At 40.5% G+C, this 17,293-nt stretch overlaps 1 protein-coding gene across 1 annotated transcript; it reads left to right on the plus strand.

Annotated features, from left to right (window-relative positions):
• The first annotated feature begins 306 nt into the window (after positions 1-306).
• Positions 307-3,639, plus strand: LOC144975624 (uncharacterized). The gene is made up of 2 exons (XM_078919789.1): positions 307-861; positions 1,345-3,639. The coding sequence occupies exons 1-2, from the start codon at positions 427-429 to the stop codon at positions 2,905-2,907; spliced, it is 1,998 nt and encodes a 665-aa protein (XP_078775915.1). The 5' UTR covers positions 307-426; the 3' UTR covers positions 2,908-3,639.
• The last annotated feature ends 13,654 nt before the right edge of the window (positions 3,640-17,293 follow it).

Below are 17,293 nucleotides of genomic sequence, written 5' to 3' on the forward strand. Positions count from 1 at the left end.
TCGCTCTCAGGGAGAGTGGACAAGACTGGCCAATGGTCAATCGCCAAAGGAGCTTGACGTGAGTGTGTGAATAAGTATACTTATCGTGTTGATAAAATAGTTCTGTGGTCCCAAATAAAATAGTTCTGTGCTTAGAAGAAGAAGAAGAAGAAAATTAACCACCCTTCTGTTTTTCCAGAAAACATATTTTTGCTCTAAGCTAAAATCGTTTATTCAGGTCTTCATAATAAAGCCTTTTAGAATTTATCATTATTAATCCATATTGCCATTATTTTTGTGTCAGCTTTCGACAGACTTTCCCCGTAACATGACCTGTGCAATGTGTGTTCAAGCAACGTAATATAAATGATGTAGGACTGTAAAGACAGTGATTGATAAAAACCCTGTATATTCTCCTCGATCACACATTTAAATTAAATTCTCAAGATGGCGGATAGATCAACAAAACAATCTTCCATTCTGCAAACGGTCACATCGATGGCAACCACACAACCCCGACACCACAGCGTGCTACAATGGCCGCTCGCGTCTTCTGGTGACACCGGAAGTGAAAAACAAATAGACCTTGGTGACGTCACATACCAAGGTCATCAGCATGAGGATTACGTCCTCGTTGGTCTCCTCCACACGGTGGGACTGGTTCTCGCCCTCGTCGGGAATTTCAGCGTCATCGTCATCATCGCCAGAACCAAAAAGCTTCACACCCCTAGTTCGTTGATGGTGCTGGTATTGGCGACCTCTGACCTTCTATTGTCACTTTTTTGGAACTTGGTCCCTTTTCTGCTGACCTTTGACGATGGAGTCAACCGGATGTTGTTGCAGTCTCGGGTCGCATGTAACGCGATAGGATTCGCCTGGCAGGTAAGAAATCAGAACATTTTTATAGGGTATTTTAAATGGATTTACCACGCTTGTTGTGAATCACAATGTTTTATTTATTCTCTCAGTAAGTGACTGGAACCATATTTCCATTTCATTTCGTAAAATTATACTTAGGCGTTGTTAATTATAATAGTGATGATGATGAGGAGGAAGAGGATTGGTGGTGGTGGTGGTGGTGGTGGTCGTGGTGGTGGTGGTGATGGTGGTGGTGGTGGTGGTGATGGTGGTGGTGGCGACGGTTTTGATGATGCAGGTCAAAATAGTTGACAGCTGCAGACAGGAAGCTGTAAAAACATTAGCCATTATAATAGTCATATCACATAATATCTCAATAACAATGATATCCTAATTAATATAACGCCACCCAATTTGGCTTTTTGTAGGCGTTTCATTAACAACAATATTTATAACTATTGTTGTCATACTAACCAAACAGTGTCGTGTGAATTCTTCCATCTCCAGACCTTACTGACCATCTCCACCTTGTCCCATTCCATCCTGGCCGTAGATCGATACCTCTTCATTGTCCATCCCATGAAGTACCAAGTCTACGTCACCATCCGGGCAACTTCCATCCTTACCAGCGTCATCGTGGTCATCGCCTGTCTCCTCAGCGCTCTAACCCTCATCACCAAGTCCGAGTTCCAGTACCTCCAAGTTGCCGGAATGTGCATCGGCTCACCTATTTGGTCTCTTCTATATTTGTTCCTTATTTTCATCCCATCCTTGACCGTCGCACTTTTTGCTTATCAAAGAATCTGGCGACTGTGTGTGTCCATTTTCAAACAGGAAGACACAAACGCCAGTAGAGGACAGTCCCCGCGTGTGTCGTTTTCAAATCATCTTCCGTCGCTCCCTTCTTCTAGAAATCAGTCGGGGTCCGATCTCAGTGCAATGGTTGAGTTAGGGGATCTGAAGATGCCGACTGAAGATATGAAACCCGAGCTACAACAGCAAAGGAGAACAGCGGACAAAGAGCACAAAAAGGCTACAGAGAAACACATTGTGACGACAGTGACTACTCAACACACCACCAAAGTAACAAGAATGAACACAACAAAGATGACTACGATAGCCAGCGGCCCATGCGAACCTTCTATCCCAGTGGAAGATCCCCAGCTACACCAAGATGATCTCCACAATACAAAAACTATTGATAGAAAAATATCTGAAATTACAGAAGTTGAAGTGGAGGTGCAAGAAACGACATCGACGTCTAAAAAGAGAAAACGGACAAAAAATGTCACATTCCACACAAACTCCCAAGCGGAGAATTTATCAGTTGGTGGAGAACAGATCGGATCAGACGAGACTTGCGTTCGTGCAATGACTCCCCAGTCAATTCATAAGACTCCTGTCCTAAAATACACCCAGGTAAAGGTATTGAAAAGAAACAGGACTTTCTCGAGTATTCCTTTCATGTCAATCAAACAACAACAGCAACAGAGGCTGAAGTCTCAAAACCCATTCATTGTGACCACACCTGCAGACAGTTTTACGGGTATTTCGACAAACAATAACCCTACCACGTCATCCACCAATCTTGGCCCTCTCCCCACCTCCACTGCCATCAAAAACTCCTCCCACTTGACGATCATTGAACCCTTACCGACTCTCATAGCCACGCTCCCTCAGCGCACGAACTATGAAACGATTTCCAAGAAACTCTTCGGCAGTCAAGCTATTCTCCCCAGCTTGCTGTACGTTGGTATTTTGATGCCGCTTTCCATGCAGCCCGTCACCTCAAACTACAGACACAGGCGTCTAAGAGCATGTCTTCTTATTGGACTTCCGGTTTTGATCATGGCTGTTAGTTTCATTCCGTTTCCGGGGTCATTGGTTTATCTGGGTTACTTGCGCACTGAGCAGACGATGGTAGGCAATGGCGTCGGGATGTTATTTATCAAGCTGATTTGTCACATGACCTACGCAATGGTTCCATCGCTTACCTCCCTTCTCTTGTGTTTGAACAACAAACCATACAGACGTGCTCTCAGACAGACAATGCGATGCAAGTGTTTATAATTGGATTCAAAAGGCTGATGTCATGTCGCCCAGCAACGGCGAGCAGCGTGGTTCGAAAACAAAGAAAATCGGTTTCTTTATATTCTTCATGCTGGCTAGAACTTTTCATATGTCATGTGATCAGAATGTATAAAAGTCAAAACATGATCATATTTATAATGTTTTTCGCCTTTGGATACACTTTTATGCTCGTCAGAGAAATATTTCATAAGGGCGTCCGCCATTGTTCCGATAGTTTAGAGCCAGTTACTAAGTTACTATGCGTCATTACGAGGGAAGTTGAAGCCTATTCAGACTTGTTTCTTTACATGGCTCTAAAAGACTACATTTTTAAACCAGTTAACTGCCGTATTCTGGAAAAATACTTATTTAAAAAGTGGCCAGAAAACTCGTCCTTCAAATATCAATCGAATGATCCTCGTTTTGACAAAAACCCTTAATCCTGGAACCTCGCGAGATCTGTATAAATTTTAAGTGATGTATCACTATCTTTTATTGTTTTTGTTATTGGTTGAAGACGGGGATTGAGCCCACAACGTTCATTGTTTGTTTTGTTTATTTGTTTCGAAGCTAGTACATCCACTTTTGGTCATTACTTTTCATCCCCTAGTTCATCCAGAAATAAGATGTACCACCTTGACACGATTAGTCCCATCTATAGGACAATAGTTGTAAATTGTTATTTACATGAAAGTGTGCTAGTGTGTATGAATGCATGTGTGTGTGTGTGTGTGTGTGTGAGGGGGGGGGGGGTTCCACATTCCTGACTACCAGGTGATAACTAACTCATTCAATTGTAAATATTATGTAAATTGTCCAAGATAGAAAAGTATACCCAACCTGTATCTATTTGCAGGTCTGATAACCCAAGTTGTTATGGTCTCATTTGTGTAATGGAATTACTCTCAACTCAACGCAAAACATTGTCGAATGCAACACTGTTAAAACAGGCCCATGATTGCTTTCGGTGATTAGACCTGCAAATACTGGGTGGGGTTCCTGACCTCCCATAGTGGGCAGGGAGGTACATACTGTGTCTTCTATCCCCTTATGTCTGTTTTCCAACATGCTTTCTGTCTTTGTCTTGGATTGAGATTACATGGTTTTGTCCTGGCACTGGCCGGAGTCCAAGCTGGGAGGGAAACAGTCAAATGCATAGTTATCGTTTTGGGAGATGATATTTTTTTCCTTGTAAATCATCTCTCTGTTATGTATTATTATATTTGTTATTTTGAATTTATAATGTAAGCATTTGAGTGTAGCCCTCTTTGATGGATTTTGTGCTTGTGTCCGGATGAGAATTATAGGTGGTCTCAAACCAAGTACTTTCATAGTGTGCTCTTGGAATCTACATCTGATTCCTATTTGTTCCCAGATCCCCTATGTCTTACTTTTCTTGGGTACTTTATTTGTAATTCTAGAACTTTTTACTATCCCATTTTCTTCTTTTTACTGGCGCTGATATAACCCAAATGTGTTGCAAGCGCCGTAAAACCCTTCAAATCAATCAAAATCAATCAGACCTGCAATACGTGCACCTAAAGAATATCCCATGGATTGCAATGTACATATTAATGATTAGTGTTAACAGTTTAGTCTATTTTTACAATCAAAAAAATTATAATGTATTTGTTTATCTTGATTTCCGAAGGCTTTTGATTCAGTTCCACACGAGAGACTATTCATTAAAATAAAATCATATGGATTTAAAGGGAATTATCTATAAATGGATTAAGACTTTCTTAATAATCGAATACATATAGTCATTGTCAAATGGCTGAAATTGGATTTTAATAATGCCGTAGCGGTGTACCCCAGGGAAGTGTATTGGGACTTTTTTTTATTTGTTTTATATATAAATAATTTACCATGAGGCATTGGTTAAATCTGTAAACCTGTTTGCAGACGATACAAAGATCTAAAGTACTGCTGAGCACCAAAACATTCTACAATATGAGCTCTTTTCACGTTTCAAATGGTCTACATCATGGCATTTGGATTTTATTGTTTCGCAATGTGAAGTATTACGTAAAGGAAAAACAATCCGTCATAATTATTTTACTGATCCTTCTATGTTAAATCTACCTTCCGTTACTCCTTATAAAAACGATGTCGGGGTTACTTTTGATTCATTATTGAATTTTGTTCCTACATATTGATAATTGTGGAAGCCCGTGCAAACAGAATGATGGGAATAATATATAGAACATTTTTAAGTCTTGATAAAACCATATTATTGTTTTTGTTCAAATCGCTCGTTCGACCAATTCTATAATACGGAAATTGCATCTGGAGTCCATTATATAAAAGACATTCTATTAGTATTGAAAGTGTACAGAGGAGAGCTACCAAGAAGATTTATGCAATATAGAATTTATCTTATGAGGAAAGGTTGGAATTTATTGACTCACCAAGTTTGAAATATAGCAGAATACGTGGGGATTTAATTCAGGTTTATAGATTAGTACATGGTCTGGATAATATATACTTTTCTCAATTTTTATCATAATCTAATATTACTTTTACCAGAGGGGACAAGTTTAAGATTCCCGTCACTAGATGCAAAACATACATAATACAAAACTGGTTCAGTATTCGTATTGCTCAGAAATGGAACACTTTGGTATTTGAAACAAAGAATGTAAAATCTACAGATTATTTCAAGGTATTAGTAGGCAGGAAATTACATGGACGGAGATTTATATATGATGAATAATACTTGTTTGCATAGCTTTCAATCGTGTATGTAAATATCATGCATTGCTATGTTATTATGGTTATTTTCTGTATGTATGTATGTATGTATGCATTAGTGTGTGTGTGTATGTGTGTGTGTATGTGTGTGTGTTTTCGTGTGTCTGAGTGTGGTGTGTGCTAAAGATATATGTTTGTACATCACACACACACATAAGTGCACTTAAGTTAATTTATTATCGTGTATCATTATTGTGATCTTTCAATCAATAGACTGTCAGCATAACTATTAAGGGCATTCAATGGATTTCATCCTGTTTCGCCCTGTACCTGATGTTATGTTAGTTATGGTAACAATGAGGAGGAGATGATTTATACAAGTGATTAAGAATTAAACATTTAATTTACTGAAACTTTCTGGGAAGAGTTCGTGTTCTTTTATGGTGAAGATAAAAAGATGATGACCCTGGGGTGATGACGAAGTTTTTGGTGTTGTTGTTGATGAAGATGATGATAATGGTGATGATGGTGATGATGATGATGTTGATGATGATGATGATGATGATGATGATGATGATGACGAAGACGATGATGATGACGTTGATGATGATGATGATAATGATGATGATGATGATGATGATGATGATGATGATGATGATGATGATGATGATGATGATGATGAAGATGATGATGATGATGATGACGAAGACGACGATGATGATGATGATGATGATGATGATGATGATGATGATGATGATGATGATGATGATGATGATGATGATGAAGATGATGATGATGATGATGACGAAGACGACGATGATGATGATGATGATGATGATGATGATGATGATGATGATGATGATGATGATGATGATGATGATGATGATAGACACTATGTGGTTGAGAAATGAATAGGAATGAAAATCTCCAGGCATAAAAACAAACTCATATGTCTGGAACGTTGATTGCATTTCCTTATGGTTTGACTAATGGCAGAAATGCAATTCAAGAATCTTTGCAACAGGGGAGAAAAGTCTGATGTCAAAAAATGGTTCCAATTTCATTAGAAGTGTAAAACCATTCTTTCCGAGTACTGGATACATACATCATGTAATTCATCTTCTGGTTTCAGAGTGATGACATCTTATTTTCTAGTCTAAATATATACTGGTCGTCAATAAAGATCATCCATCCTTGCTCTTTTACCTATCGTAACCTGAAGTATCTGCCTATACATTCTGCTACTGAAATAGCTATGCCACCTTCATGTAATCTGTTAATTATTGTCAGTACTGCGAAGGCAAACGAAGAAGGGGAAAACCTAGGCCTAGTTATATATTTGTTTTAAAAATCATCATGGAATGGGCAGAGAAGAATGGAAGAGAGTTATACATACCGTCAACGGACGAAAGGAATGGGCAGAGAGGAATGGATGAGAGTTATACATACCGTCAAAGGACGAGAGGAATGGCAGAGATGAATGGTAGAGAGTTATACATACCGTCAACGGACGAGAGGAATGGGCAGAGATTGATGAAAAAGAGTTATACATACCGCCAGCGGACGAGAGGAATGGGCAGAGAAGAATGGAAGAAAGTTGTACGATACCGTCAACGGACGAGAGGAATGGGCAGAGATGAATGGAAGAGAGTGATACGATACCGTCAATGGACGAAAGGAATTGGCAGAAATGAATGGAAGAGAGTTATACATACCGTCAACGGACGAGAGGAATGTGCAGAGATGAATGGAAGAGAGTTATACATAACGTCAACGGACGAGAGGAATGGGCAGACATTTGTCATCGCATAGTGCGGGCAGCCAACGTCAATGAGGACGACGCTGGATACCCCGAAGGACTGGTGAAATACACACTTCCATTTATTAAAGAAACAAAAGAGTAGAGGGTTTGACGACAGGACTTTTATTCCCTGTTTAGAGGGATTATATTGTAGTATTCTACCATTGTCACCATTACCCTGTCACTACCATTGTCACCATTACCCTATCACTACCATTGTCACCATTAACCTCTCACTGCAATTGTCACCATTACCCTATCACTACCATTGTCACCATTACCCTGTCACTACCATTGTCACCATTACCCCGTCACTACCATTGTCACCATTACCCTGTCACTACCATTGTCACCATTACCCTATCACTACCATTGTCACCATTACCATGTCACTACCATTGTCACCATTACCCTATCACTACCATTGTCACCATTACCCTATCACTACCAGTGTCACCATTACCTAGTCACTACCATTGTCACCATTACCCTATCACTACCATTGTCATCATTGCCCTATCACTACCATTGTCACCATTACCCTATCACTACCATTGTCATCATTACCCTACCATTACCATTGTCATCATTACCCTATCACTACCATTGTCACCATTGCCCTATCATTACCATTGTCATCATTACCCTATCACTACCATCATCATTACCCTATCATTACCATTGTCATCATTGCCCTATCACTACCATCATGGGGGTGGGTGGTCGATGTGGCCTAGAAGCTTCGGCTTTCTGCTCTTTACGGCATCAGCAACAGTCGTCTCGGGACACCGCTGTTGTACGAGTGGACATAGGTTACATCTTCAAGCGCACAATACGGGTCCTCGTCCCGCATCCCTGGGGAAACTGGCCTCGCGGCTGGGAGTAGCTGACGCAGCAATGCGATTGTGTGCTCGGGGTGAGACCCCCTTAAAGTCTAGGGCATGCATGCGTGGAATACGCTCTGGTGCCCAGACAGGTCTCAGGGAGCAACCCTAATAAATAGTGTGGTCACAACTGACCTCCGCTGTCTCGCGGAATACCCTTTCAAGGGAGAGACTTCGGGAAACAACCCTGAGGAAAAATTCGGAGCTAGATACCCGTAGGCAGTCTATATCTACAATTAGCTATATTCTGGCAACTCTACTGCAACATTGCGTTGCAAACCCGGCGTCCAGACAAGGCCTGCCCTCTCCTGGACCCACACCTCCTTAATCATGATGAAGAAACCAAGAAGATATCATACTGGCTCGGACGTCGCCCAGGATAAAAAGGTCCGCTCTCCCACCCCCAACCCCAATCACAGCCAACCAAATAAGGTTGACAACGAGAACTATATAACTATAGGAGCTAAGATCAAAATCCTACACCTCAACGTCGAGGGAATATCAATGGCAAAATGTGAATATCTGGCCAAACTACTTAACGAACACGATATTGATATAGCACTTCTCCAAGAAACACATCTAGATGACAACTCACCCCCCTCACGCTATAATATCAGCGGCTATTCTGTAATCAATAGACAAAACCACCCAAAGTATGGAATAATCACTTATGCAAGAGCCCCAGATCAAACAACAGACCTAGGTGGCCACACAGAGCAAAGTGGTTCGCAGAGATGTACAATCAAATTTGGTGATACAGAAATATCTAACATCTATAAACCGCCTAACACCAAGTGGACTAACCCACCAAAAACACCCATCAACCATCCAGCCATACTGGCAGGTGACTTTAACAGTCACCATAATGAATGGGGATATAAAAACAATGTCGAAGCAGGAAACGAACTAAGCGAATGGGCAAACCAATGTAACCTAAAATTAATCTACAACCCAAAAGGAAAGGGAACCTTCAGGTCAGCCAGATGGCAGAGTGAAACAACACCTGACCTCTCATTTGTATCCAAAGACTCAAACCTCCCACTATCCTCAACAACAAGAGAAGTACTAAACAATTTCCCCCAATGCCAACATCGCCCCATCATCCTCACAACAGGCATTAAATTGCCAATGATGAATTCCGTACCAACTCCTCGATGGAATTTCAGAAAAGCCAACTGGCAGGAATTCTCAAAAGAAATAGACAAGACCTGTAAAAGAATAGAACCTAAACAAGAAAATATACACAGGTTCACAAAATTAATTCTAAAATGTGCAAAAAGAACAATCCCAATGGGCTTCAGAAAGCGCTATATACGTGCTGGTCAGAACAGAGTCAACATCTCCTGGAAGAATATGAAAGAACACAGGATCAAAGCACAGCTGAAGAACTATTACAATCACTTGAAGAGAACCGAAGAAATAGATGGATAGAGGTGGTAGAAGGCTTAGACATGGGCCATTCAAGCAGACACGCATGGCAAACCATTAAAAAAAACTTGATCCAACTCCACCCCAATCAAAAAGCGCTGCACCTATCAAGGTAGATGCTATTGCCAAAGAAATCAAGCAACGTGGACAACACAAGCCAAATAAAAAATTTGAAAAATATATCAACAAAGAATACCAGAAAATACTAACTACGCAACCCAATACTGGTATTTTCTTATCCATTCCTGTGACAAGTCAAGAAATAGAACAGGCCATCAAACATGTAAAAAACGGTAAGGCTGCTGGTATTAATGGAATATACCCCGATATGATAACCCATCTGGGTCCAGAGGGAATTCGGTGGCTAGCAGAGACAATGAGTGATATCATAGAAAAGGGCACCTACCCAAAAATCTGGAAACACGCCAAAGTGATTGCATACTAAAACCTGGCAAACCCGCAACAGAACCATCCAGCTACAGACTCATCTCCCTCCTCAGCTGCCTATATAAACTTTTAGAACGAATTATTCTAACAAGAATCACCCCATACATCGACCCAATCATACCTGTCGAACAAGCAGGTTTCAGGCCAAACAGAGGAACAACAGAAAAAGTCCTTGCATTAACAACACACATAGAGTCTGGATTCGAGAAGGGACTAAAAACTGGAGCAGTACTGATAGACCTTTCCGCTGCGTATGACACCGTCTGGAAAACAGGACTAATGTATAAACTAGCAAAAGCCATCCCTTGTAGGAAAATATTAAAGATTTTCTCATATATGACCAGCACTAGACACTTCCATGTACTTCTAGGGGCAAACAAAAGTAAAGCCTATAAAATAAGAAATGGTGTACCACAGGGCTCAGTAATTGCACCAACATTATTTAATGTTTACATCAGTGACATGCCAAAAACAGGATCACACCAACTTGGCTACGCAGATGATTGGGCTCTCACTTTCCAATAAAAAAAACTGGAAAGAAATTGAAAACGAACTGAGCCATGACACCTCAACCCTCAAAAGTTACTTTGATAAATGGTACTTAAGAATGAACACCACCAAATCAGTGGCCACAATTTTCCACCTGAACAACCAAACGGCAAATAAACCCCTCCAAGTAAAAGTCGGTAACACAATACTACCAAACGACGATAACCCCAAATATCTTGGAGTCACTTTAGACAGACAACTAACGTACAGAAAACATCTCGAGAACTGTGCAAATAAAGTCGAAAAACGAAACTGCCATCTCAGAAAAGTTGCTGGCACATCATGGGGAGCATCCCAAACAGTATTGGGGACAACAGCGCTTGGACTCTGCTATAGTGCGGCTGAGTATTGTGCCCCAGTATGGACAAGGATCTAACATACAAACAAACTTGACACCAAATTAAGAGACACCATGCGAGTAATAGGCGGCTGTATAAAAACCACACCGACACAATGGCTCCCAGTTACCAGCGCAATAGCCCCTCCACACCTAAGAAGAGCACTGTCAAATCAAAAAGAGCTAAACAAAGCCCACTCAATATTGGCAATAAATACCCCCTGGCAAAAATAGTAAAAGACGCCCCACAAACAAATCGACTTAAGTCCAGAAGACCCTTCCACAAATCCGGAATAGAAAACCTTGACATCACCACTGCCTGGACCAATGAATGGCAATTAAACCTGCCAAAAAATGGACAATTCATTACCAACCCCACTCTGCGCCTTCCCGATTTTAAAACAGCAAAAAGAAAACACTGGGTCACCACGAACCGACTTAGAATCAACCATGGCCGCAGTAAAGAAAGCCTCTATCGATGGAGACTCATTGTCTCACCAATCTGCCAATACTGCAAAGGGGCACGTCAAACCATCGATCATCTGGTCCTGCAATGCCCAGTAACAAAATTAGAAGGGGGGTATGAAACGATCTTTGAAGCCGGAGACGACCTGACATCATGGATCGACAAACATAATCTGGAGGTGTAGCCATACGCTACTACTACTACTACCATCATCATTACCCTATCATTACCATTGTCATCATTGCCCTATCACTACCATTGTCATCATTACCCTATCATTACCCTATCACTACCATCATCATTACCCTATCATTACCATGTCATCATTGCCCTATCACTACCATTGTCATCATTACCATATCACTACCATTGTCATCATTACCCTATCACTAGAAACACCACTACCATCATTATTTCACCGCCACCACTACCACCACCACCACCAGCATTACAAACACCACTACACTACCATTGTCACCATTACCCTATCACTACCAACACCACTACCACAAATGATATCATCATCACCACCACTAAACTACCACCGTAACCATTACCCCTATCACTAATCACTACCAATACCACAACCACCATTAATACCACCACCACCACCGCTATCCCCAGAGGTGGTCCAGACAACATAAATACATTTTTGTCATGGATATATATATATATATATATATATATATATATATATATATATATATATATATATATATTATTTTAATATTTACCACACAATGTTGGATACAGTCAACATCGATGTGGTAAATATTAAAATAATAATTCGCTCCATTGCTACATGTCGAGCACTTTTCGTACCATATTTGTATCCAACACGATCCAATATATATATATAATTCTTTTCACACAACCTCATGCCGGGAACATTCCTTGAGCGAATTCAATACAACAAGAAGGAAGAAGAAATAGAAAGATCTCGAATTTAAATCAAATTACATCTTGACACTTGCGTCACGATCTAATTATCAGGGAATGCGTTTGTTACAAACATTGGCCCTTGTTTGTGTCCCACGCAGTGATCAATATTATTTTTATTTTTAAATCAAGCAGAACAAAAACAAAAACAAAACAAAACGTAACAATAACATAAAATAAAACAACCAAAAAACAAAACTGAGGATTTATATAGCGCAATATCCACTAAACGTGTTCAAAGCGCTTTACTAGGGGTCCCTAGCCAACAGGAACACAAAACATGTAAGACGAGATTGCATTTTTTCCCAAGAGATAAACAACGTTGTTTATTGCCAGGTACTCATTTTACACCTGAGTATGGCTAGAGACGGTGAATAAAGAGCCTATTCCAAGGACTCAACTATGCGCCGTTCAAAGCAGGGCTTGAACCTAGGCCCTTCTGATCACGAAAATGAGTGTCATGCCACAAGACCACATAGCTGCACGCAAGTATCATGAGGGAACACCGATGCAAACATTGTTTTTAGGTCTTGGTGGTTTTTACGGGTGAACAGAGTTCGATAAAGATCTGTAAAATTGTGTGTGCAACCGTGCCAAACTAAAAAAAAGAGAGAAAAATACAAGAAAAAAACAAACATACCAAATAGTCAGCTTGTCTCGTGTGGAAAAGAAACCTCAGACCTCCAGATTACCGGTCAGACGTGCTACCATTGCACCACAGATGTTTCCCGATAGTTGGGACGATTTTAAGGTCTATATTCTTTACAATCTTACGCGTTTCATGTTGTCAACCCTCGCTTGCATCACAAAACACAATATATTTGCATTGAACTACGAGAGGACGGTGACGAAGATATGTGACCCCTCGTCTCTAAACGGTATTATGTCGGGATGGACCAGATGCTAAAAAGTCAGATTATAGTTAAACTGGTCAAAATTATGAAATGTTGGTATTTAGCACAGTATAATAGGATATTCCTTCTCCTCTATAAAGCATATAAACTCAAGTTAAGCATGATATTTCTGACTACAAATTCCATTTTCAGCATCACAATCATCCCGACTTAATACCGTTTTGAGACGAGGGGTCACATATTAGAGTTGCTCCATTTTTATTTTTGAAAATGTGTGCTGATTTGGCAAAACCCGTCGAACGTCGCACGAGCTAGTTTGGAGATACGAGTGGAAAAAAAAGAGGGGTGAAAATTGTTATCTGCGTGATTTTTGTCTTTTCCCTTAAACGTTTTTGGCATCCATCCAACTATTTTTCAAGAAAGGATTTTATAATTTGAAGCTTATAGTTACTTTAATTCATCTTTTGACGAGCTTTTATAAAGCGCAATATCCACTCGAAATCTCAAAGCGCTTTTCATGGGGTCCCAGGACAACAGTAACATTAACATGTAGAACGAGACATGACGCCTGTTAAGTGATATTACATTTTTAAAAAAAGAAAGAACAAAGCAGTTAACGGCCTGGTACTCATTTGTGACCCCTCGTCTCAAAACGGTATTAAGTCGGGATGATTGTGATGCTGAAAATGGAATTTGTAGTCAGAAATACCATGCTTAACTTGAGTTTATATGCTTTATAGAGGAGAAGGAATATTATATTTTACTGTGCTAAATACCAACGTTTCATAATTTTGACCAGTTTAACTATAATCTGACTTTTTAGCATCTGGTCCATCCCGACATAATACCGTTTTGAGACGAAGGGGTCACATTTTATATCTGAGTACGGTAAGTGTGAGTAAAGAGCCTCTTCCAAGGACTCAACTATGCGCCGAGCGAGGCTCGAACCCAGGCCCTTCCCGATCCGAAAGCGAGTGTCATACCACAGAACCACATAGTATATAAAACAGTGGCTAACAAGGCAAGAAATAAAATTACAAGAAAAAAAATATCCATCACCGAAAAATCAGCCTGACTCGGCCAGAACACACCATTCATTTAAAATTTTAAAAAAGACCATCAAAAAGAAAGTCACAACACAGAAATAGAGGTCCCGCGTGGAAAGCTCTTAGTAACTATCCTGTATTGTCAAGAGACCAAAGAATATCAAGATAAATTCATACCTACCTTATCCCGCCCCTCCCCTCTTCCAGAAAAAAAATTCAAAATCGTAATCATAACATTTATCATAATGGGTTACGCTGGGCAAAAGACCGTTAAATATCCTGTTGGTGTTACAAATATAAATATATAAATAGTTACAACACACAAAAGAAAAGATTAAAAAAAAAAAAAAAGTTAAATTGGGCACATAATTGGATTCAATAGTCTGATGTCACGTCGCCCAGCAACGGCGGCCACCGTGGTTCTAAACAAAGAAAATCGGTACTTTTTATTTTTCATGCTGGCTAGAACTTTTCATATGTCTTGTAATCAGAATGTGTAAAAGTCAAAACATGATCAGATTTATGTGTTGTTTTTTTTCATCCGAATACGCCTTTATGCTCATCATCATCATTGCCTTTTTCACCCTGGGTCAGGGTATAGGCCACAGACAAACAGTTTCCATCCTTCTCTATCCTGAGCCAACTTTTTTATCTCATTCCAGGTCTTACCACTTCTCTGTATATCAGCTTCTTTAATTCTTCTCCATGTTCCTCGTGGCCTTCCCCTTGATCTTCTGTCCTGAGGGTTCCAGTCCAATACTTTCTTTGTTATAGTTGAGTCATTCTTTCTAAACGTGTGTCCAATCCACCTCCATCGTCTTCTTCCTATATCCTCTCCCACTGGTTTCTGCTGTGTTCTTTTCCATACTTCTTCATTTTTTATTCTATCCATCCATTTTATTCTGAGTAGCTTACGCATGCACCTGTTTACGAAAATCTGTACCCTCCTTATACATGCCTGTGATGCGTTCCAAGTTTCACATCCATACAGTAGGACAGACTTCACGTTTGAGTTGAAAAGTCTTAGCTTTAGTTGAAGGGAGATATCTTTAGTTCTCCAAACTCTGTTCAAAGATGTGAATGCAGCCTGTGCCTTTCCTTTTCGTGCTTTCACCTCTGCTTCCGTGCCTCCATCCTTGTCAATTATACTTCCGAGATAGCAGAAAGTGTCTATATCTTCGAGTTCCTGATCTTTTACTTTGATCTGCTCCCTTTGACGCGTACCTATCCTCAAGACCTTTGACTTTGCAGGGTGAATTCTTAGACCAATTGATTCCGAGAGGCTGTTTATAATTGTGGTTTTTGCTTGCATCTGGTCCTGGGTGTGGGACAAAAGAGCCAGATCATCTGCAAAATCCAGATCATCCAACTGTGTCCATGGGGTCCACTGTATCCCATTTCTTCTCCCTTTGGAGGTTTCCTTCATTAGCCAATCAATGGCAAGGATGAACAGGAATGGAGAGAGCAAGCATCCCTGCTTGACACCAGTCTTAATTTCAAAGCTGTTAGTAAGCTGATCTTCATGTACAACCCTGCAACTTGATCCTTCATACATTTCCTTAATGAGGTTTACTATCTTTTCAGGGAGTCCATAATGTGCCAGAATTTTCCACAATGTTGCTCTGTCAATACTGTCGAAAGCCTTCTCGTAATCCAGAAAGTTGACAATAAGAGGAGAGTTCCATTCTTTTGACTGTTCCACTATGACTCGCAGAGAGGCAATCTGGTCGGTGGTTGAACGGTTTTTTCCGAAAACCTGCCTGTTCGTCCCGCAGTTTAGCATCTGTTGCATTCTTAACTCTCTCTAAAATAATACGGTTGAAAACCTTTCCTGGGATAGAAAGAAGAGTGATGCCTCGATAATTATTACAATTACTGAGGTCTCCTTTCTTTAGAAGCTTGATAAGATGTCCTTCCTTCCAATCCTTTGGGAATATCCCGTCATTCCAGATTCTCTCAAATAGTGGGTGCTGGGCCTCAGCATTTCTTTCCGCATCAACTTTTAGAGCCTCCGGTGGAATCTGGTCTGGTCCAGCAGCGTTCCCCCTTTTCATCTTGTTAATGGCACCCACAATCTCTGCTATCGATGGTGGATCACAGCTAATTGGTAGCTCATTCCTTGCAGGCAAAATTTCTGGTTGGTTGTCTGGTGGTGGTCTGTTCAGATGGCAGTTGAAATGTTCCCTCCATCGTTCAGATTGAGCCTCTTTTCCAAAAATAGTTTTCCCATCTTTGTCTTTGACTGGTACCTCTGGTTTCCCATATTTTCCAGCAAGTGTCTTGGTAGTTTGATAAAGGATCCTCATGTGTCCTCCAGTCGCTTTTGCTTCTGCTTTCTCTGCAAGTCTGTTCATGAATGCTTCCTTGTCTTTCTTCACAGATCTTTTGACTTCCTTAGCTATGGCTCGGTACTGCTCTTGTGCATCCAGTCTTGAAGCCCTTGTTCGGCTTGCATTCACTTGTTCCTTCCTTGTTCTCCTCTTTTCAATAAGGTCCAAGGTGGTTGGACTTATCCATTCTTTATGTTCCGATTTCTTTACCCCCAATACCTCGTGGCAAGTTGTTATGTAGACTTCCTTGATCTTTGCCCAATGTGACTCTACATCTATGTCCTCCTCGAGCTCAGTAAGAGGTTGGAATCTATTACTCAATTGTAGTTTGAATTCCTCATTCTTTTCCCCATCAAGTGCATTCACCTCGAATTTTCTTCTTGTATGTGATCTGGCCCCGTGTTTTCTGAGTCCGAGCTTAAGCTTTGCCAATAGCAGGTGGTGGTCTGATCCAACATCTGCCCCTCTCCGTACTGTCACATCTTCCAATGAACGTCTGAATCTACGAGAGATACAAAAATGATCAATCTGATTCTCTGTCATACCATCTGGTGAGACCCAAGTTGCTTTGTGAATCCTCTTATGGGGAACACTGATCCTCCAATCACCAA

Source organism: Berghia stephanieae, chromosome 6 (genome assembly GCF_034508935.2).
Source record: "Berghia stephanieae isolate SIO BIC M18660-M18661 chromosome 6, UCSD_Bste_1.3, whole genome shotgun sequence".
NCBI classification, from domain to species: Eukaryota; Metazoa; Mollusca; class Gastropoda; order Nudibranchia; family Aeolidiidae; genus Berghia; species Berghia stephanieae.